The 24,671-nt window shown below is 35.0% G+C and overlaps 1 protein-coding gene across 1 annotated transcript in view; it reads right to left on the bottom strand.

Annotated features, from left to right (window-relative positions):
- Positions 1–24,671, bottom strand: part of CSMD3 (CUB and Sushi multiple domains 3) — a 1,276,067-nt gene that overhangs the window by 399,918 nt on the left and 851,478 nt on the right. Inside the window, 3 exon segments of the mRNA XM_030304305.1 lie at positions 6,118–6,306; positions 11,479–11,666; positions 20,192–20,330. Coding sequence (XP_030160165.1) covers positions 6,118–6,306; positions 11,479–11,666; positions 20,192–20,330 — 516 coding nt within the window.

Below are 24,671 nucleotides of genomic sequence, written 5' to 3'. Positions count from 1 at the left end.
ACAGTAAGCAAGAAAGCAGGGGAGGGGCAGACAGAGCAAACCCCTAGCAGGCTCCATGCTGCCAGAGCAGAGCCCCATGCGGGGCTTGAACACATGAACAAGGAGATCATGACCTGAGAAGAACCAAGAGTGGGATGCTTAACTGACTGAGCCACCTAGGCACCACTTAAGCAGACTCTTGAATCAAGTATTGATTTGCTTTCACAAGTTATTTTTTCCACCAAAAAAAATAATAATAATTACAGCAAGCTATGATGCCCTTCACCTATGTTTACTTTGTAGCATTCCCCTCAAACGATCAATCTATATAAAAACTATTCAAGTATATTTTTCATTTTCTCAGAGATTCATTTCAATCCTTTCATATTCAAATCACTCTCTTTTGAAAGCTCCTAAAACCTAAGTGTGTCAGTATTCTTGTCTTTAATTGATTTATATCTTATGAATTCTCATTTGTCAATGGTTTTTATCTGTAATTGAAAGTCTTCCATCAGCAGCAGCCACAGCATCATTTTCATCAACCTAATGAAATCCTTCATCTTTCTAAATGAGATTATTTTACATTGCAAATATTTGGAATTGTATTTGCTTTGTATTATTGGTTTTTTGAACAATCACAAGAAATTAACGACACATGCATTGATATAATGCATAGTGATACATGCTAATGCAGGTTGAGTTGGATTAATTTTATAAGTGGTTAATTTATTACAGAATATCCTGTCAATCTGATGATGTTTGCTTCTCTAAAAAGTCCCCTTCCTATTAGAATGCTAAGAAAGTATAAGAGGAAATCAGCCCATTAGAATCGCTCACGACAAGACTAAAATTGTAAGATGAATGAAAGAAGGTAAATCTTACATGTGATTTTATTTTACTTTGAGATAGAAAATGGAACTCAAATATATTATAAAAAGATACAGTGATACACAGAGCATTAAGAAAGTTGCTCCAATAGTATTTTTTAAATTCAGTTTGAGAGAACACATGGCGATTTGTAAGGTAAACTTCATTAGAATTAGAGTGTCCAAAAAGGATGTCATGGATCTCTTATCTGTTTTTGTAGGTCACCTCTTCTAAAGAAATTCTAGTTTATCCCATCAACCTTGCTGATGGATGCCATATGTCTTTAGGGATGCAAACACTTTTGTAACAGACATAATAGGTTTCTATATTCTTGTGAATGGGAGATAGACAAATTGTATATCAAGTGAAACATGGCAGAGAAATTAGGGAATGATAAAATGTACATGGGTACATAATACCCAGTTACTTTATATTAGAGCAAACAGCTGGCAAGGAGAAGCATATAAAAGGACAGAGATTAGTAGCACAGCAAGGTCACAATGATAGCCGAAAATATGAGTTGAGGGCAATTAGCCAGACATACAATGATCTTGGCTAGTAGTTGTTTCCTTTTTCCCTCTCTGATTTTTGCCACATATGATTACTACTTTTGTCACATGATAAGTATCAGAGTTTTAAAATAGTAAAGTCTCCTCAAAAGCCAAGCCCTTGGATGTTATTGCCCAGACCTGTAAAATTACACCTTGCTCTTTGTTGTGATATATACCCGGAAAGCATTCAATTGTCTAACTCGAGCAGACAATTTCTAGACTGAGATCCATTAAAACATTTTGAATATTACAATGGAGCACAGAAATAACCACCTAATACATATCCCATTATGATTTTTTTGATTGTTTCTTTTTAATCTGGAATTTGTTTTCTTCTATTTCCAGGTTTCCCCAATTTGAACTGTAAACCCATATCAGAAATTCTTTTTACTTAAGTACCATGCATATTTGCTTATCTTGAACTCTTGGATACTAAACATCAATCCATATACTCATTTGCTAGTTTAGCCTATATACTCAAACCTTTTAATTATATGGAACATTTAAGTTTAATATTTTAATAATATGGAAGAAATAAGGGAGATTATGAGTTTAAGTACACTCAGTTCAATTGTGTGTTCTGCCTCTATGCCCTGGGTGATCCTGAGCTAATTGTATAATCTCTCTAGTATCTAACCCCCACCCACCCCCCACCCAATAAGATAGCTATAGTGTTTGTAAAACAAAATGGGATAATATGAGAGTGAAATTGCGGTGCCAAGACAAAAGGTGAAAATAAGTCTTGTGTTAAGCAATTCAGAACATATGGCCCACCCAACTATTTATCAGATAGGTAGCTATCTTAATTAACAATGCTTAGTTCCTAAAGGGTCGAGTCATACTAGGCATATGACCTCAAATTTACCCCTAATACTTCTGACAATCTTCTGTCCCAACTACATAGAAAATACCACCTGGCTGTGACTTTTGACATACACACTACTTTTGACACTTTTTGGTCAAAGTAGAATGCTATCCTAGCTTTTCTTGTCTGACCTTCTCCAGAGCCATTCAAATCACAGTTCTATGAAAAACACTGTAGAGATATTCAAGAGTGAGATCCAATAATGTAGCTAGTAAAAACTGTGTGAATGTGTGTGTGTGTGTGAATAGAATTTGTTATGTCAGAAGATGTCTTTTAAAAATATATGTTAAAGAAACAAGAAGAATGTATGGTTCTTGATCTCAAGAATATAATAAGGAAAATAAGAAAATGAGTATAACTGTTATCTCCTCCAGTAGCTCAAGAATATAGTGTTTTTCCATGAACAAAAATATTTCTTTAGTGCTTACACAGTAAAATTAATGAATATTGATTTAGTGAATCAAGAAGTGGTTATAAGTTAACAACAACAACAAAAAAATGCCATGGCAAATAAAGAACTACAGGGTCCAAGAAAAGTTGAGATTTTGCCCAGATGCCTTATCCACAGAAAGCATAAGTCAATAACCTTTAAAAACTTACTAAGATTTTGACACAGCTTAGGAGAAGTCTAGGACTTTCCAGTGTAAGGGGGGGGAATATGGATGGAGGAAAAGGGTGGAAAATATATATGCAAAATCAAAACATAGTTAAGTATTCCTCAAAGGTTAGGAAGTATATTTCATTCATTCTTTTCATTCAACACGAATTAATGGAGTCTCAACTGTGTGACAGGAGCTGCTCTTGGCACTGAGGGCATAGTAGTAAACTTAACAAAGTTCCTGCTGTATAAAACTGCCATTCTGGTAGAAAAGTGAATGGTAAATACATAAAGGTATTAGAGAATAAATAGTACTATAGAGAAAAGTATAAATGGCAATACAGGTGCTACTCTGGTGAAAGATAAGGTATCAAATTGTCAAAACAGCACAGAATCTAATTGAGCCATTTCTGACTTGAGGTTTAAGTTTCCTTGGTCAACAATGAAACAAGATAAATTTAAAAAGGATCAGTTTTTACTCAGAAACCTATGTATACAGAAAAGAGACCTGAATTCAAAGTACTCTTTCCATTTGAAAAGAATTGATAGTAAAAAGGATAATGTATCATCTTCTAGTCACATATTCCAAGTAGTGCACTATTTAAATAGCTATACACAATTCTTAAAATAAATATGTGGCATCACGGAGGAAAGAATGCCAAATCTATAATTGTGCTTCCATTTTAAAGAATTTTACTACTTTACTATTACGGAGAATGTGGGCAGGGGGCAGTATAATAGCGGACTATACGTATAGGATCTGAATCTAGGCTACCTGAGTTTCAGTCCTGACTCTGCCTGACACAGGGCAAAATACTTCATCTTTGTTTGCCTTAATTTTCTCACCTGTGAGGTGGTGACCATAATATCATTCAGTTTATAGTTATTTTGAAGATAAAATGAGTTAATATATATAGTATTAGTATTAGTATCAGTATTAGTATTAGTATTATTTATAATGTAGCAGTACCAGCACATAGTGAACCGTCAATAAATGTTAGCTGTCATCATTATTACAACCAATCATAATTGTCTAGTTTGCTTTGTGAATCAGTTAACTACAGACTGTGAAAGAGTCCATCATCACAAGAGATGATCTGTGTGAGAGTGAAGCATTCTGTACCTTGAGTATCCAGGTAATCAAGGCCAATCAAGGTCACATTCTTGGATGAGGGAAGGGAATTCTATTTATTCACATTTCCTCCCTTTATCCTAGGAAATTTGGATTAGTTTCTTCTGGGGAAAATGTTTAGGTTGGAGGTAAGAAATAATCAGGTCAGTATACTAGATAATAGGGTATTGAGTTCAGTTCCAGTTAATGAAAAATTAAGTAGTTGCTTTATACAAAACTCAGACATTAATAAAAAGGAATAAATTGAGCCCATGTCAAGTTATGCTCAGTATTAAATAGGAATATAACACAGGACAGATCTAGATGGAGGTTCAAAGGGACAAGATCTGATCTTTCAAAAAGTTGATGCCTTGTAAGGATGCAGGAAGGAGACAGAAACTGAAAAGGACAGAGTCCACATGGTTAAGGATCATAAATTCCATGATTAGTAACTTGAACTTTAATCCATAAGCAACAGAAAGCCATTAAGTATTTTTGACATGGGTATAATATAAAATAATCCCAGTGTGAAGGATGGAAGTTGGATTGACAAAAATGCTCTGATGTAAGGTTGATTGTAGTTGCACTGGCAAGAGATGATGAGGGTCTGTGTTACTCTAGATCTATTCACTTTTATTATTAATAAAACTTCAGCATGTTGGTATACTGGGGCGTTATTTTTATACTCCTGCTTCTTCTGACATTACCTCCATACCTTTTTATCTTGGTGAACTTACTCATGTCAACCATATGGCTTTATCAGGGCATGGCAAACAGTACCTTTACACCACTATCTTTTGTCTCACCATAGAAACAGATGGATAAATGTCCTGGACAAGGCCAATGATAATGGGCCCTTCTCCTTTACTATAGTAACTGGTCCAGGTATGGACTGATCAGAGATATTCCCTTGGATTTTTCTAATTGGAACAAGGAAGAACTTTCATTCTTGTCTGATACTGGAAATATGTGACTATAAGTTTCTATGCTTCTAAGAGTGTATTTTCCACCACTAAACCCTCATGTAGATAAGACTGGCTATAATTAAAGAGTATTATGTCAAGGCACACAGAAAAGCCCAGGTAGAAAATGGATAGAGCCTTGCAAAGGTTTGAATTCACACTTATAATTATCTTTAAGAGGTACACCAATCCTGCCTTTTCTAAGATTTGAATAAACAACAAATTCTGCTTTTATTTTTTAACATCAGTTTCTGTTGGGATCTGTCACTTACAACCAGAAGAATACTGACTATAATAAATAGTATTGTGCCAAACACAAGGAAGATGTGCTGAGGATTCCTTTAAATCTTGTTATAAAAACAAATAGGCTTAAAGCTGTTACTGAAAAATGATGGTACTGAAAGTACTTGAAAAATTAATCATAAAATGACAAATGTGATCTTCCACCTTGAACAAGAATAAGTACAGAACTGGTAAATAGTGTTACAAATAAAATTAAAGCCCAGGACCAAATAATGCATAGATTTACATTGTGTGTGCTTTTTGAGAAAGGAGGTATGAAAATACTTCTCAATCTTAGGGAAGCAGTTTCCTCCACTGTATTTTCACATACATTTTCTGAAAAATAAAGCATTTCTGACTTATTCTACATGGAAACAAAGAAGGGGTAAAGACACTGGAAAAACACTCATCATAACCAGAAATTTGTCACCACAGGAGAGTCAGGGTACATTGTCATAGTGCTAACTAGATAGAATTTGAACTAGCCCATGTTGCTTTCCAAGGTGGGAGGTAATGTTCTCTCCCTTCAGTGCATTCATTAATACCAATCTGACATTTTCAAAGCTCTTTGTCGAAGGTTGATGAACACAATATGCACTTAAACTGGTTATCTCAGCATATTTTGAACATATATATGTCATCATTAGGCATAGGGTTAGTTTGGCTGGTTATCAATATTTATTGGTTTGTTTTTTTTTTCTTTTTGAAGTATAGTTGACATATAATGCATTCTTTATTTTCTGTATTAATGGTCTGGTAACATATAATTACCAAAATTCAAGATGATCTTTTTAAAATATGAAATATTTGTAGTTGTATTAAGTCTCACATTTTATAAATACTATATTGATTTCTTTTTTGTTTATAAGTTAGCTTATTTTGCATACTGAATTAATTCTTACCATCACAGGTTGGGAGTGGATGACTCCACCAGTGGTTTTTTTCACATAGAAGAGGCTCTTCATGGCTCAGCCTATATCCTGGATCACAACTAAATGAAACAGTAGAACCGATGGAGAAATCATGACCATAGCGACGGCCATGTACAGGAATGCCGGGGTCCAGGCAAGAATAAGTGTTCACTGTAACACCTAGGAGACAAAGGGAATATGACAAAGAGTAAGTTTGATGGATTTGGATTTGCCAAAATTGATTCTTATTTCTCAAACAATTGTGAGTTACGATTTTCACAAATAAATGAATGTGCCCATTACTTTATTTAAACAATCAGCAATTTGTTTAGCAAAATTCTTCTGACATTTTCTGTCCACAAAGTCCACATTCAGATCATTTGGTTCTATGAGAACCTGATGAAACTGTACAGTTACCTATCAAAATTTATAATGTCATAAATTCTATAGATATAAATCTATAGCGATAAATGGAAGTGTGAACACAAGTACCTTTGTAATAAAGCAGTACAACTGCTCTGGTGGCTCCTTGTCAGGGTTTCAACAGCCTGTAGTGCTCTTGGTGTCTCCAAACAATAATCTCCCTTGTGACTTATAATGCCTAACTGACATCCTACCATGACAATGCCTTTCCCTTAATAAGACATGGTTTCCCAACCTTGGCCCTGTTAAGTTTTTAGATTGAATGACTTTGCTGTGGGGCTGTCCTGTGCTCTGCAGTATGTTTAGCAGCATTCCTGGCCTCTACCTCCTCCATTCATGACAACCAAAAATGTCTCCAGGTATTGCCAAATGTTCCCTGGGATGCAAAAATGCCCAGAGTTGAAAACTGAGGTATCAGGTAAAATAAATAATTACCTTTTTGTTCCTAAATGAAAGACTTAGACAATGAATAACTGTTGTTTTGATATTCCAATAATACAATAATTAGCATTTTCAAATTGTGTCTGATTAAATCACATTCACAAGAGAAACGGTTTACTTGTATTAGCTACCCAACTTTAAAATGAAGTATTTAAAATAGATACAAAAAACATAGGAGTTCACTTTTTAAAGAGATCGATTATGCATTTTAAATATATTTATCAAACATATTCATTTCATTTAAATGCTATTGTTTTTAATGAGAAATTTAAAAATAACGAAAATTTATCTTTAACACAATTACTTTAACCTGCTATGTTCCTCTTCTCCATGTGACCATTTGTCTTCTAGGCACCCAAGGCTTTGAAACCCTCATTCACCTTTGACTCCTTCTCACAGTTTTGCTTTTCCTCCACAAAATGTATCTGAAATCCATCCTCGTTGAAAAGCATAATGTCATTTATTACTTCTCTTACCCTACCCCAGGCCTATATCACTTCAATTATGTAGGACAAACCATAATCCCTGGCCTCTCTTTCAGTATCCTTCATCTCCAGTCCATTTGGGATATAATTTTGGACATATGTATCCTTAAAATATGCTATTTCTTTGCTTTTGTACCATATGTTTATGACACCAAGTTCAGTCATCACCCTGACATTCAAGACTTCCGAACTGAACTCTACTATTTGCAATTTTCATTATCTCTCAGTAGTCATCTTTCCTCCCAGTCAGGTTAAGTTTTCTCACTAGTTTTCTATTTTATTTCGATACCACAAACACCCTCAGTCATCCCCTTCATTTATAAAATCTTCTCAATTTTTACCAGACAAGCTCAGATGCCCTCTCCTTCAAGTCATGATCTTCTAATGCTCTGGCTCATTCTGTAACTTTCCTTTATCCAAAACTCCTATGTTGTAGTGAAGTCTTAAGAAATCAGGGAAATGTGTGCTTGAAGAAGTCACATACAATGTAAATCATGGTAAAAGCAAAAAACAAGCAAATGTAATTAACCCAAAGTGATTTTAATGGTTTCAGATTATTTGGAGTAGAGGTCAGTGAAGGTTAATCATTTAATTTGTCCTTCTTGTCTCTCCAATTTATGGATACGGTAAGATCTTGCATTCCTTTTATGTCCCTTACTGTACTGTATATATCTAGCACTCAAAGGATAAGTCTAAAGAGATATTTCATAATTGATTGACAAGCAAATAGATCAAAGCAGTGGAAATGGTTTGATTTCTCTACCTTTCTCATACGTATTGACTTTAAATGTAACAACTGTTCTTTAAACAGTATATTCTCTTAGATGTCTTCCATTCTCCACAGTTGAAAAAAAATATGTATACATGCATATAAAAATACGTCTTTGGAGATGGGTATCTGTGTCTATAAATTTGTTCTGTATCCATTTATAATTGTATTGTTTTATATATTATTTACACATCCAAGAAGACTCAATTATATTTGTATTTAAAGAAATACAACATAATAAGCAGAAGTGTTTATTGGGAGGCAGGGGGGAAAACTACCGAAACACAAAATGGGTTATGTTCCTAAATTCTATTCCATGTTGTTATTATTCTAATTTTTAATGTGTTCTGAAAACTATAAATCTTATTTTGTCTGTACAGTTTTTGCAATCTCCTTGTTTTGAAAGAAAGTAGAGTTGAGTAAATAGTGCCCCAGCAGAGGGAGTAAAATGAAAATCTGGAGTGCAAGCAATTTTAATAGTGAAAATAATACATCGAATTTTGGTCTCCTGGGAAAATCAAGTTTTCCTTTATAATGGATATAGTTTAAAAAAAAGAAATTCACCAAACACCAAATATGTTCTTACAGTTTTAATTAGTGTAATAATCAAATTTCATTCTACTGATTTTGGAAGTTTTGAATGGTTCATTTAAAAAAAAAATAGCTGGGGCGCCTGGGTGGCGCAGTCGGTTAAGCGTCCGACTTCAGCCAGGTCACGATCTCGCGGTCCGGGAGTTCGAGCCCCGCGTCGGGCTCTGGGCTGATGGCTCAGAGCCTGGAGCCTGTTTCCGATTCTGTGTCTCCCTCTCTCTCTGCCCCTCCCCCGTTCATGCTCTGTCTCTCTCTGTCCCAAAAATAAATAAACGTTGAAAAAAAAAATTTAAAAAAAAATAGCTGGTTACCTGCAGCTGGGAAACTTATTAAGTAACAACAACAAAAATAGATCTTTGCTTGTTTGTGTTCCTGAAACGAAAGGGCTTGTGATGTTAGAGATTATTTCATAGTAGCAATTAAACCACAACACTAAATAGAATAAAAAATGAGAGGAAGTGATTTCTTGTAAACCAATTTAAATTGAACATTACTGCCTGCTGCCAGATTTGACCAAAGCCAACATCCAGTAGGTCTTTTATCAATCTCAGCCTCTCTAGGTCTCAGCCTCCACTCTGTCTTTTTAGTCACTAGCCTCCAATAGTAACTTTGATTATGTTACCAAGATCTTATGGGTGACAGATTTTCTGACTGACAAAGATGCTCTGCCTTGACCAAACTTTAGTCCAGCTCCACTGAACCCTTTTGATTAGGTCTCACCAGTGGCCCATTTAGTCCAGTTTTAGCAGAAATCCTGCTGGGTCAGTTTATTGAAAAACCTTCTGCAAGATAAGGCTATCTGATCAAATTCCTTATTCCCCACTCTCAATATCTTTTCACTCTGGCTTGCCTTTAGCAAAAACCCTGTCTAATGTGTTTAGTCAGATTTCCCCTAACTCTAATGGTTCCTCTTAGCAATTCCGATCCACTGGTCCCCACTTTGCTCCATGACTAGAAATTCCCACTTGTAGTCAGAGCTGAGCTCAATCTCTCTCCCTTAATATGAAACCCCATTGTAATAAAAGTCTGCTCTACTGTCTTTAACAAGTGTTGGTGAATAATTTCTTTTATAGCAAAAGAATACGCTTGAGCTTGACATCTCATTTTAATTCCTCATCGGATTAGTTTTCAAAGAAAAAATATAAGAGCTACCATTCACTGAGGACTAATTGCATGCTAGCTATTATAATCACACTTTGCATGTGTAATTTTATTTAATGTTAAAAATTTTCCTGTATCTGACATGTGATAAAGACCACACACCTGGGTTGCGGTGGGATTGAATGTGATTTGTTAGGTATAGAATATAGCAACAGATTAACGGAAAAGGTGCCTGCCCATTTGTAACATATTGATAAAAATGAATTGCTAGTAAGAATTTTGAAATAGATTGCAAAAAACGACTCCAACTCAATTTTAACACATATATGTTAAACTAAAAATCTCAATTAAGGTCCTTCACTTCATTTTAATTTATAAGTATGTGTTAACCTCTTATTACATTTTATAACAATATCTAAGAAATATAACTCCATGCCATAAAACTCTAAATAAAGAGAAGTTAATATAATTAAAAAATATTATGGAAAATATAATATTTTAAAAAACAATGAATATATATTGGTTATGGTTTTAAATGCCCACAAGTCAATTAACCAGATCTACCAAAAAGACACCCGATATAGAAAATAAAGATATAAATTTCAAATGCAGGCATTTTTCTTGAGAGGGAAGGGGGTATTGGAGGCTTGAATATAAAAAGAAGTGAAATAATACCTATCTGCACTTGATATAAAGATATCTTGCAATAACCCTTTAAATGTGCTATTAGAACCATTTCACCAAAACTGCTTTTCATATGCAGATACACAGTGTTGTACCCTGAGATGAAAATGCACGCATAGATGAGTTTACATGTATACATCATATGCAATACACCCACATATGTATAAATATGCCACATGTTTGTAAATTAAAAAAAGTTTGTTTCTCTGTATATACCAGGATCAAATTATTTTTAAATATCAGATGTATTTAGATGTTTTAAATAAGACTGCACGTGGGATTATTACAAGCTTATTTCAACACTGTGACTTACAGCTTGTTTTAATATGTGGTCTTTGAGTGGTTACGTTAGCCATATTTGAATATATGTGTATGTACTGGACTTTTTGATGTTAATATACTTTTCAATATTTTATACAAAATAATAAAGTTGAATATTTTAAATGGAAAATGTGTGCAATTAATGTAGGTAAAATTAAAAGAATGATATGAAGCACATGCTAAAAATTTTGTCAATGTTCATATACATCCTCGATTGATATTTGCTACTATTGTGCACTATTAAAATTGTGCACAAATTACTAGTACAGAAACTCATTTTTTAAAATTTGTTATTTTATACTTCTGACAATCTGTTAGTATTTCCTTTCATAATAATGTTAGGTAGATACTGTTGAAAAATCTCTTGTAAAATTTACGAAAACACATTATTATCTTGTAAACCATTAACATTCTCTTCAAAGAAAGCCTTAATTGTATTTTCTTAATAAATCTTGTAGCTCTTTTAGTAATACAATGGTAATACAAATGTAGGGAAAACAGAATAGGGAAATCAAAATATATTTTAGCATTACTTACTTTCATAATGAATCTTGAAACCGTTGTTAGAACGGCTGTTGTCTGTTGTAAATAGAAGGTATATGAAATTACTGCTACTGAATAGAAACTGGGGCACCTGTGTACCATTATAAGATCCAAGTAATGGTGACAGCAGATTTGGCCCATCATGAACTTCCAGAACATCATAATTCAGTTCAGTCTGAAATCTGAGATTAAGAGACACATGTAGAAATATTTTTATTAGAATACCACTATAAGGAAAACAATAATTTAGATTGCTATTTAAATGACTATTTAAACTTTGTACCATTTTTGTGTTATACTTTTTCTTTAGCTTATCTAATATCATATATCACTTAAGACCTCATCTGAAGCTCTTCATCTTATGGGAAATTATCCTGAAAGAGGTATGTGCATACATTTGTTGTTCATAAGTAAGATTTCTTTCAAATATTGTGGAACATCCTCAGTAAATAAATGACCTTTTCATTGACCACACATATTCCGGGAGTTGCTTTTCTTTTATCTTCCTCATTTCATGGAAAACTATGTGATTTATATTTATCTTCAATCAAATAATCAGATTCTTATAGCAATTGTATATAGATTTCAAATCCGACTTCTGCTTTATTAGAGTGGTCCTTTTTTTGACAAGTCTATTTTGTCCATTAAAAATAGCGTTTTTTAATTTCAAAATAGTGGTTCTAATTATAAGTAGGTAATGACAATAATGATGATGTAGTTGATGTTCACTAAGTGCTTGAGGCTCTTGCTAAATATTTTATCTACATTCATCTATCCAAGCCTCAAACTAACCCAGTAAGTGAGCCCTTATTATACTCATTTTGCAGGTAACAAAACTGAGGCCTGCAGAACTTAAATGGTTCAAACCCAAGTCTCTCTCTCCCTAATGACTATACTAAGCCATGAAAAGCTGGTCAGTTGTATTTTTAGATTTCTGGTGGTTGTTACTGTTATCATTTTCAATTCTTTTAGAAGACATAATTTTTATAAATTGCAATCAACACAGATCAACAATATTTTAACATGCATAAATACTATCAACAAAATAACATTTTGTGTCATTCCCGCACTTCAAGATTGTACAACATTCTGAATTGGAAATCAGAAATCTTAGCCGTGGAAAAACTTTACTTGGAATCATGGAAAACTGAGCAACTTATTGCCTTGTCCCTGATGATCCTGCAGCCCAGGAAATTCCTTTTCTACCAATGTATTCCTACATATCCTCCAGTTTTCAGCTTAAATATGTCCAGAAGCAGCCTTTCCCTGATATCAGTGTAGGTTAGTTTCCCTACTGTATTGCTTCATTTTATTGCACCTTTTGTGATAACAATCATGGTTGTGTTTGCTTGTTTGACAGGTGTCTCCTTTAAGAGTCTATATGTTCCACAAGGTCAAACGGTGTCTGTATTTGCCAATGCTTTGCATATGGCAGACACTCAAATATTTATTGGATAAATGAAAGAATTAATATATTTTAAAGACAAAAATATCTTTCTTTACTCTATGGTTGTTACCAATTTTATACAAAGCATTCAATATACTTAGATACTTTAGTGTTTACCATGAACCTTGGGTGGCTCAGTGGCACCTGGGTGGCTCTTGGTTTTGGCTCAGGTCATTGCCTCACAGTTCATGAGTTCAAGCCATGCATCTGGCTCTGTGATGTTAGCATGGAGCCTGCTTGGGATTCTCTCTCTCTGCCCCTCCCCTGTTTGAACACTTGTTCTCTCTCTCTCTCTCACTCTCAAAAATAAATAAATAAACTTAAAATAATTAAAATGTATCTTCTAATGCATTTTTGGTAACTAGTTGTCTCCAGTACACTCTTAAAAATAATTTTTAGTTACAATGTCCATCAACTTTCAAAAGATTACTTTACTATACACTTGCCTGCCTTTTCCAGTATTACAAAATTAAACTACATTATTCTTCAAATAACAAAACAAAAGAAAACTCAAAACCTGGTCCAAACAATTGAATGGAAAATCTAAACACCAGAAACTTTATTTCATTATAAAATACAATTACAAATACAGCATATAAGTAGTAAAAATTAAGTGTACAATTCAATACTATTTAAGAAGTGCAATTGAAATATTTTTCCATCTGAACCACTTTTATATCCTGTTAAGCAATATACTTAGTAAAATGAATGAATTTCAGAAGCTTATCTTAGTCTTTATTTTGCAATATGGAATGTATTGCATTGGTCTAAAAATAACTTTTCCAATAGTACAATTTAGAATAGGAAATATATAGGAACACACTACGTCCTATAAGTAAATGATCAGACAATGGTACATTGTGAATCCATTATTTGGTTGTTTTGTAGTCAGTCTATTGCAGTATTAAAACTGGAGTTTCATTTCGATAGCTAGTCAGCTGATGATAACCAAATTAAAATGCACAGAAGAGTCAGAGATTACTCTGAATTGAAACCTAAAGAGACAAGTCTTAATAGAATAGCAGCATTAACTGGTGATATAGAGAACAATGTTCAGTAGGAATGAATCCTTAAAAAGAAAATCATCACAGATTCGCCTCAAGGAATTATAAAAATACATTACAATAATAAGGGAAATGATTAGGGTTATACAATAATCTGAATTTCTTTCATTTTGTGTTTCAAGATAGTTGTACACATTCCTCATAAATTGTCTCAATCTAGTGTTCATTTGTTTATGACATTAAAGTTAGTGTTATTCATAAACAAATGTTATGGAACCACTAGATGATATTCAAAATGAAATCAACCTTATCTTACTCAATTTTTGTTGTCTTTTAAAAACATTCTTGATGTAATCCAAACCCATTCTGACCAAATTGAAATAGTCCTCATTAATTTAAAAATAATAATAATAATAAAAAAAAACAGTTGCTGTCTGAAAGACTGATACTGATGGCTGTGGTCTAGAAGTTGAAGACAAGAAAAGGGATAGAAAGACAGACTTAGGATGATTAATAAACAGGAAATGAGTTCATTTAGAAGCTGGCAAATATTGAGAAAATTTACAAACTGTTGGAAGAAACAAAGCAAAATTCCTCTGCAGATCTGAAAATGAGACTTGCAAACTGTTTGGCTATGTTAAGAAGAGATAAACAGTTAGAAAACCACATAGGTTATTTGGCATTACTGTTTTGTTTTGTACTTGATAGACAATTTGATTTCTTAAGATTCCATTGACTTAAGGTACTTGAGATAATTTCAAGAAGCCAACTAATGGCTAATAGATTTATAATATTTTAGTTCTTTCTTTTTTCCTGTAAATTAAATCTAAACAATTGCTACATTTGAGAATGTAGGAAAATAGCCATGCCACCGTCTTCATCATAGTATTTGGTTAAATTTTCATTCGAACCAAATTAACTTAACCTAGTTAATACCTAGTTAATACCTAGTTATTCCTAGGTATTAGAAAGCAAATGACATAACTCAGTAATAAATACATTTCATTCTTTGGAACCAAATTCTATGACAAGTAGTCTCAGAATGACAAAAACTATTAAAGAGTTTGCAACCAGTGTTCTCTTTTTTCAAATTTGTTTTTAACATTTTTTTATTATTGAGAGACAGAGAGAGACAGAGCATGAGCATGAGAGGGGCAGAAAGAGGAGGAGAGAAACAGAATCCGAAGCAGGCTCCAGGCTCTGAGCTGTCAGCACGGAGCCTGACGCGGGGCTCGAACCCACGAACTGTGAGATCATGACCTGAGCCGAAGTTGGACGCCCAACTGACTGAGCCACCCATGCACACTGCAACCAATGTTCTTACAATAGCTTGGTTGGAAATCAGAAGGGAATTCGGTTTTTCAAGAATGTAATTCTTGTTTGCTACCTCAGAGATGATATCTTGTTTCTCAAAACAATCTTATGGGGAAAATGAAGCACCAAGATATTCTAGGGTCAGTAAACAAGGAAGTGATAGATGTACATATTTCTGATTTCAAGGTGACTATTTTATGCCTCTCACTTAATGAATAAACTTCTCACTTATTTTTTAACTCGATGAAGTCACTTGCTCACTGCTTCACTACTGACCCACTCCTTACCATCTGACAGCTACTTAAGATGTGGATTTTTTTAGTTTTGTTTTTTTTTTTTAATGTTTACTTATTTTTGAAGGAGATAGAGACAGAGCGTGAGCAGGGGAGGGGCAGAAGAGAGGGAGACACAGAATTCAAAACAGGCTCCAGGCTGTGAGCTGTCAGCACAGAGCCCCACACAGGGCTCGAACCCATGAGCCGTGATATCATGACCCGAGTGGAAGTCAGACGCTTAACCGATTGAGCCACCCAGGCACCCCAAGATGTGGATTATTTTAAAGAAACAAGTTTTATGACCAAGCACAATGACTATGGATAACCCTAGAGCAAAATCTTATACCATTAAAGGAGCTTCAGAAAGGAAGAAATGGAGGAAGATATTTAAATAATTTTCCTTTCAAATAGCTCCAACTCAAGAATCTAATGGGCTTGTGTGTGTGTATATGTGTGTGTGCAGGAAGGAAGAGTAGATAGAGGACTCAAGCTGCCAAATGAATATTTCAGTTTTATATAACTTTATATAACTTTACACAACTATAAAGTAAAATTCTTTTAAAAAAGTAAAATTCAAAAGCAATATACTGATACAGCTAAACCCTGTCTATTCTAAAATAGTGAAAATAACATCAATAAATTCTTAAAGCATTTCTAACTCTTAATTCATTCAGTGTTTGAGCTAATTAACAAGGAATTACATACATGCATATATATACATATATTTGTATATGTGTGTGTATGTGTAATATATTGCACACAGACATTGATACCAAGGAGGTGAAGGAGCTAGGAGGTTTAAAATTTACTTCAGAGTGTGATTTAGGGACCAAGAAAAGAGGCACAGTTGATAAGACTTGCTCAGGGGTGCTCAAGTGAAGATTTTTGGGCTCTAGGAATCATTTCTCACCAAGGCCTGTTCTGTTTCCCCTACAGAATTGTCCATTGTTGCTGTGCTCAAATCCTAGCAATGACAATCACTTTTCAGGCTAATGCCTGCTTACAGCCTAACTTAAAGGATTTGTGTCTCAGTAAGCAGATGATTGAATAAGAAAGAGGCAGAGTAAAAAGTGTTAAGTAACTATATTTACCAAAATTAAATTGGGTTTTTGTCTATTTAACTGGTATTACAGCTTATAAAAATTGCTGAGAAGAGTTTTTTACCAGGAAGTTAAGTCTGGGATAGTCTAATTTAGAATATAGGCTGTGGGTGGCTCAGTCGATTAAGCATCCGACTTTGGCTCAGGTCATGATCTCACAGTCCGTGAGTTCGAGCCCCACTTGAAGCTCCGTGCTGGCAGCTCAGAGCCTGGAGCCTGCTTCAGATTCTGTGTCTCCCTCTCTCTCTGCCTCTGCCCCACTCACACTCTGTCTCTCTCTCTCAAAAGTAAATAAACATTTAAAAAAATAGAATATAGGCTGTAATATACATGAGTTCACTTTAGAGAATTCTGAAGATATCTACACAAGATAGGCAAGCAGCAAAGAGGCCCATGTAACTGCCTATTGGGAGGGATACAACATACATGTTAAAAACTTTGGACAGAGAAAATGTGTCTTCAAACAAAAGTACAAAATCAAAAGTCACAAGTGTGGTGCTCTGAATTATAAGCATTGCTTTGCAATCTGCTTCTCCAGTTGGCAACTCAGCCTACTTAGGGCTGAAAGATATCAGATGTTATTTATTTATTTAATGATGGTTAATGACTCACACTAGTAAACCAGGGGATGCTTTTCAATGGAATAATGCACTTTGTGTTAATAAAACCTAAACGAATTTTCTAGTGATAGTATTATGCTTATACAGTGTTTAAGACTTGAATATAACATAATGAATATAAGCTATTTTTATTTTTATTTATTTATTTATTTTTTATATATATGAAATTTATTGACAAATTGGTTTCCATACAACACCCAGTGCTCATCCCAAAACGTGCCCTCCTCAATACCCATCACCCACCCTCCCCTCCCTCCCACCCCCCATCAACCCTCAGTTTGTTCTCAGTTTTTAACAGTCTCTTATGCTTTGGCTCTCTCCCACTCTAACCTCTTTTTTTTTTTTTTTTCCTTCCCCTCCCCCATGGGTTCCTGTTAAGTTTCTCAGGATCCACATAAGAGTGAAACCATAAAGTCATCTATAATTTGAGTCAGCTGGGAGGTAGAGAAAGTGAATTCTTAGGAACAAGTCAATATAATTTTTTAACTTATTCAATGATGTGATCAATATTATTATGTCATATTGTATATTCCAAACAGAATAAAAATCTGTGTAATAAAGTAAGGTTGGTTAATTTGGGTCCCACATTCATGGAACACTGTTATTTGATAAAGACTTGATTCTGGGGCGCCTGGGTGGCGCAGTCGGTTAAGCGTCCGACTTCAGCCAGGTCACGATCTCGCGGTCCGTGAGTTCGAGCCCCGCGTCAGGCTCTGGGCTGATGGCTCAGAGCCTGGAGCCTGTTTCCAAAACTGTGTCTCCCTCTCTCTCTGCCCCTCCCCTGTTCATGCTCTGTCTCTCTCTGTCCCAAAAATAAATAAACGTTGAAAAAAAAATTAAAAAAAAAAGACTTGATTCTGAATAAATAGTATGATTTTCACTAAAATTGCTATGGCAATGCAAGCTGTATCTCTGAATAAAGGATATGGTTTCAACATCACCACAAAAGGCTCTGCCAAAGTATTCTAAATATAAACTTTTTCTTTTGAGAGAGAGAGAGAGAGAGAGCGCTAGTGAACAGGAGAGGGGCCAAGAAAAGGAGAAGGAGAGAGAATCCCATGCAGGTTCCAGGCCCAGTACAGAGCCTGACTCAGGACTTCATCGCAGGACCGTGAGATCATGACCTGAGCTGAAATCAAGAGTCAGATGCTTAACCGACCAAGCCACCCAGGCGCCCCTCTAAATATAAACTTTTTTTTTAGTGTGTAAGTCATTGTTATGAGCTGATTTGTGTCCCCCTAAAATTCATATGTGAAGTCCTAATCCCTAGTACCTCAGAATGTGCCTATCTTTGGGAAAAGTTCCTCTAAAGAGATAATTAAGGTAAAATGAGATCATATGGGTGGTCCAATATGAACACTATCATTGTAAGAAGAGAAAATTAGGAAACAGACACACTGAGGAAAGACCATGTGAAGACACAGGGAGAAGATGGCCATTTACAAACCAAGGACAAAGGACTTCAGAAGAAACAATCCTGCTGACACCTTGATCTCAGACTTCCAGCCTCCACAGCTGTGAGGAGATTCATTTCTGTTGTTTAAACTACTTAGTCTGTGGTATCTTGTTATGACAGCCCTAGCAAATTAATACAGTTGTAAGAAAGTTTGTGGGCTATAGTCAGGTAGGATGGTCTCATGTGAAATGTTTAATACTAACATCTGTCAAACAGAATTTGTTTTCTTCTCAACTTTTAACACTAGTGTGGATAGATTAATTCACTGGAGACCCTCTTGAATTAGGGAAGGATCATGTTGTTTGTAAAATTCAATCATCAGCATAATTCTGCTATATTTATATATTTGTATGATTTCCGTGTGACTACAAAGCTTACAAAGGTAACTTTTTCAAAATTATTATTATTATTATTTTTTATTGAGACAGAGAGAGAGAGAGAAAGTGTAAGGGCTAGTCAGGGAGGGGCAGAGGGAGAGAGAATCTTAGCAGGGCTCTAGCCCAAGACCCTGTGATCATGACCTGAGGCAAAATCAAGAGTCATTTAACCATGTGAGTCACCAAGGTGCCCTGGTCCCTTATTCTGTTAAATAAAGGGGTTGGAAGATGAGGGGAGTCAATAATAAAATTAGGAAATTTTATAAATGCGTCCATTTCCATTTGTGAATACTGATCCAAGCAAAGACCTGAAGTTTCATTCTTTAACTTTGTAATAGTTAATATGGTCTTTCATGGTATAGATTATTTGATCAGTAAGATTAGTTTTCTTAGGAAAAAATATCCTTAACTGGCCAACCATTAGTACACATGAATTTGACACAGTCATGTTTTTGAAGGAATTGTAGGTGTAGGGATGTGGGTAGTGTGCTTAAGTGCCTGAGGCTGTAATACAGTATAAATTCAAATGTGTTTACAACATTTTTGCCTTTTGAAATACAGCAGAAAACACAGGCCCTTTAAAATACAGGACAAATACGGGGCACCTGGGTGGCTCAGTTGGTTAAGTGTCCAACTTTGACTCAGGTCATGATGTCGTAGTCTGTGGGTTTGAGCCCCATGTCAGGCTCTGTGCTGACAGCTCAGGGCCCAGAGCCTGTTTCAGATTCTGTGTCTCCTTCTCTCTCAGCCCTCCCCTGCTTGCACTCTCTCTCAGTCTCTCTCTCAAAAGTAAAGATTAAACAATTTTTTTTAATTAAAAAAATATATAGGACAGCTAAACACATTAAGTTAAGGGCCCCATGTTCATATTTAGATAGTGTGCCATATTTGGCCCACCTTTCATATCTCAATAGTACTGATAGAACATTGAACAAATAGAAAATCAACTTGACAACAGGCTGAAAGGTTAAAGGGGACAAATGTCTGAAGCATTCAAGGCACAGAAACTATTACAATAAAACTATACATTGATTTAGTAAATAAAATGGATAATGCCGACTATTGTTTTAGATAACATGTACTTTTTTAAAGGTAGAAAAATATTGGTAGAGACCTTTCAAATGTAATTTTGATAGAGTGTCCGGGTTCAGCTTCAATCACCCACTCACAGTTCAAAGAGTCTTTATAGTATCCTGGCCATCCTGGTGACAGAATCAATCCACTGGGTGCAGAAAAATGGCCACCACATGGAGCTGAAAAATGAAATCAGAGAATAAGTAAGAATAGAACTTTTATAACAAGTTGTAGAAAGTATTATTAGTAGCAACTATAATTTTTAAAATAAATTTCTGCATGTACTTTGTAAATGCTATTTAATAACTTTTTGAAGGTAAAACTACATCTGGTCCTTCTATTGCTGAATGATTATTTTTCTTAGAAAAATTAGTTTACTTTTTGAAATATGGCATAGTTATGCACTCAGCATGTCAGATAAACTCAATATCCTCAAGTGTCCTAACAATATCCTTTAAATACATGCTTGTGTCTCCATCATTTTCATGTTCAAAGCTTGAAAACAATGTAAATTGTTAGTTTTAGTTTGTCTCCCTTTCATTTTCTGACTTACATTATCAAATACTGCTAATTAATGCTACACACTGCCTAAAACTCTAATCTTGCTTATTCCAGAGTTCCTACTACAATTTGGGCCTTCATTGATTCTGCCTCTTCCCTGATTTCCCATCCACTGATTTCTCTCTTGCTTCAGTCCAGCTGTCAGAATAATATCCTTCAAATTACAGTTTCATTATACCATCCCCTTCCCTAGATGTCTATTTTCATCCGTTTTCCTTTAACACCAGATTCAAATCCTCAGTTTACAATTTCAAGTATATAATTTTCTGCTTTTCTGTAAATTTATACACAATTGAAATCACAATGATAACATTGTAATTCCAGTAGGTACTGATTGGGTCTTTTGGGGTAAATACCTCATTTTGGAGACGAATAAACCCGGTCCAGAGAAAAGCAACTCCTCAAAGTACACTAGGCTTATTAAATCTTATTAATAAGTACTTATTAAAAGTACTTTAAAATTATTTTTTTTTACAAAACAGGCCCTCAAAATTGGTCCTCTCCCATTATCTCCCAGTACTGGTAAATGAAATCACCAGCCACAGAGTTGCATAAACCAGGAAGCTAGAAGTAAGCATTTTCATTTTTCCTTAATCCTTACCATTTATTCTCATATCCAACCTATCCTCAATCTCTTGTTTTTTTCATCTGTATAGCTGCCATTTGAGTGTCAATTATCATAACAGGGTGCCTGGGTGGCTTAGTCGGTTGGGTGACCGTTGATTTCGGCTGAAGTTATGGTCTCAGGGTTTGTGACTTTGAGCCCCACATTGAACTCTGTGCTGACAACAAGGATTCTCTCTCCCTCTCTCTCTGACCCTCCCCTGCTTGTGGTTTCTCTGTCTCAAAATAAATAAATAAACATTAAAAAAATTATCATATCATAATCTCATCTCTGCAGTACACCCTCATAACTAACCCTTCTAACTGGCCTTTTCATCTACATTAACTATCCTCTATGCTATAATCTCTATGCTATAACCAGAGTGGTGTTTTTAAACCTCAAATCTGACCACACCCTTCAATGGCTTCCATCCCTGTTGACACATAAGGCCCTGCCCATCTAGCTGTTCTTTATGCTCTCTAGCCTACACTCAACTTCTCTACTTTACTCTGCAGCCCAGCTGCCTTAACCTACTCCATATCTTCAGGACGTACACACAGAAAACAAAAAATGGAGCAAAGAGTATTTGAATTACTAAAAATTATTCAGAAAGAAAAAAGATCAAATATATACTATTAGCTTTTCAACATATTAGAGAGCATTCCCAAAGACTTACTAGGTTATATTTTTATTTTCTCTTAAATAGTTCCATTTAAACTTTATCCCATTTGTTTATATTTTTGTTGTTTACTTATTTCTTTTTGTTTTACCTTACAAAATTTCTAAAATCTATTGCTCCAGACACTATTTTTACTAGTTTTCATTTTTGAAATAATTTGATACAACCCAAAGAAAATAGGAAATATTTATAAATTGGCCTAGGAACGCAGCATTACTATAAACATCCATTTAAGAAAAGTATTTTTATGTGAAATTGCCAAAATTTGTTATTTGTATGCAAAAGAAAATCTTTCAGATAAAATTAGATTTTCTTCTGGGGTGCCTGGGTGGCTCAGTCGGTTAAGTGTCCAACTTGGCTCAGGTCATGATCTCGTGGTCTCTGGTTCGAGTCCTGCATCGAGCTCTGTGCTGACAGCTCACAGCCTGGAGCCTGCTTCGGTTCTGTCTCTCTCTCTCACTCTCTCTCTCTCTCTCCCTTTTTTCCCACTTGTGCTCTGTCTCTCTCAAAAATAAACATTAAAAAAGATAGATTTTCTTCCTTAGTAGAATTTAATTTTGTTTCCTAAAAAGCTTTCAAAGGAGACCATTTCCATGAGGATTATTTACTCCTCTTTGTTACAATGACTCATAATTAGGTTTCCTGTAGGGTTATTATGTATTTCAAAAATAAAATTATGTGCATAACAGCCACTTAAATTACCATATTTTAAAAGACAGAGTAAAGTATCTTAGTGAGAGAAGGTCCTAGAATTATGGAGAATTTCTGACAGAAATCCTAAATATGTCATGGACTCATATTGTTTTAGGCAAGGATTTGTGCACTTCAGTATAATCATCGTTAAAAGAGGCAATCAGTCATAAAATTAACAATTGAGTAATGGGCCATAAAGGATTAAAAAGTAAAATACTCAGAAGCATTTTAGCTGGTCCCTCTCTCCAAAGTATGAGGGAGGCAGTTAGGAGAGGGCTTTAAAGCAAAGGAGTAACATAAAAATGTGGTTACTGTCAGCTCCCTGAAAGGAATTTTCTGAATGATGACCCTGCTAAAAGGTATGTCTTCTAGTTAACTTATGACATGTTCCGAAGCAGCCTGTCTCTCTTACACACAGGGTTGAAACTCCCCAAAATTATTATTCCAAAAGTATGGGAACAGACTCCCCGAGAAGGTGTGAAACGCGAGAGAGAGACAGGTGTTCAGTGCAGATCAGTCAGGACCAGCCTCATGATCATAGTGACTAGCAGGCAGGTGGCAGGGGGATGTGCACAAGGAGAAGCCACAGTGTAGCCAGAGCAGCAGAGTATGGAGACGACAAAATGCAGGGAAAAATAAGGGAGATCAAGTACAGAGGAAAGAGATGTAGAAATCTACCTGAAACAGACAGAAGTATAGAATATAGGGAAAAAAGAGAGAGAGCATATGCGTGCATGTGAGGGAGTGGGAGCTTTGGAGCAAAGAGCTACTAATAATATTAGTAACAAAGATTTGAACTTGTAAAGAGAAACTTAACTGTAAAGGGGATAACCATACAGACCCAAAGGTAATAAGACAATGGCCTACACCTCGTAATTTTGCAATATCCATGCATAGCTTATATTAAATGAATAACTTTCTTCATATAGATTCACTTATATTTTAACTTAAATGACATTTTTAGACTTGCCCTGAACAAAAATATCCATGAAATCAGTTTTTAAGTGAAGCTTATAATTTTTCCCCAAATATTTCCCAAAATATTATTCTGAAAATAAATATGTAGCTATTGAGATGTACTAAATGCTTACACATTTAACAACTAAGATCAGATTATGTACCTCTGGGTATAAAGACAACACAATCTGAGACAGATTTCTGTAAAAAACAGTAACTAATCCTTGTCTGAATACGGGAAACTGGAATATACACAAAGCAGGGAGATCAAGACCACACAAAGTATTTTGAAAGTCCCCTTCATTTATTCACTCATTCGTCATTTATGCATTCATATTTTAGTCATGCCAACAATTGTGTGCCAGGTATGTGTTTGTGTGGTATTCGTATTACTTGTACTAATTAAAATTTATTGAATAAACATCTAACATAACATAAACATACCGAATGACATTTATTGGGTGTGCCAGGAACTGCATGAAAAGTTTTTGAATTATTTTATATGAGGCTCAGGAAAATCTAGCCATATGTACTATTATTATAGGGGAAAAAAAGAAAGCTAGATGTGTATTTAAATAATTTGCATATGTGGGGTCAAGGCAGACCACCCCGAGATGAGCCTCTTTGGCATACTGCTTATTTTGAATAAATGTTACTTAATAGACTGTCTGTTCAAGGACACTCAGACTCCTCTCTGTCCCCCTGAAAGCAAGAAATAAGTCTCCCACATGAAGAGTACCTTCCCTGTACCAGGAGGTAGAGAGACATCCTTATCACCAGAGATGGTAAATTTACAGCCAAGGAGGCTGTATAAGTAACGCTTGTTAATTTATTACCCCGGTCTAAATTCTGTTTAGAATTTCCTACCAACTGAAGCTCCCAAAGTTTTCTTTGTCCTGCCAAATCCTCAGAGATTCATTGTCTCTTTGTAGAAAAAGTATATAAACTACCTGCCTTGATCATTTCTTTAGGTTTCAATTTCATTACTTGGCCTCCTTGCACATGTAATAAAACTTTTTTTTTTCC

This window comes from Lynx canadensis, chromosome F2 (assembly GCF_007474595.2).
Source record: "Lynx canadensis isolate LIC74 chromosome F2, mLynCan4.pri.v2, whole genome shotgun sequence".
Lineage (NCBI taxonomy): Eukaryota > Metazoa > Chordata > Mammalia > Carnivora > Felidae > Lynx > Lynx canadensis.
Note: the sequence above shows the minus strand (reverse complement) of the source record. Positions and strands in the feature narration are given on the sequence as shown.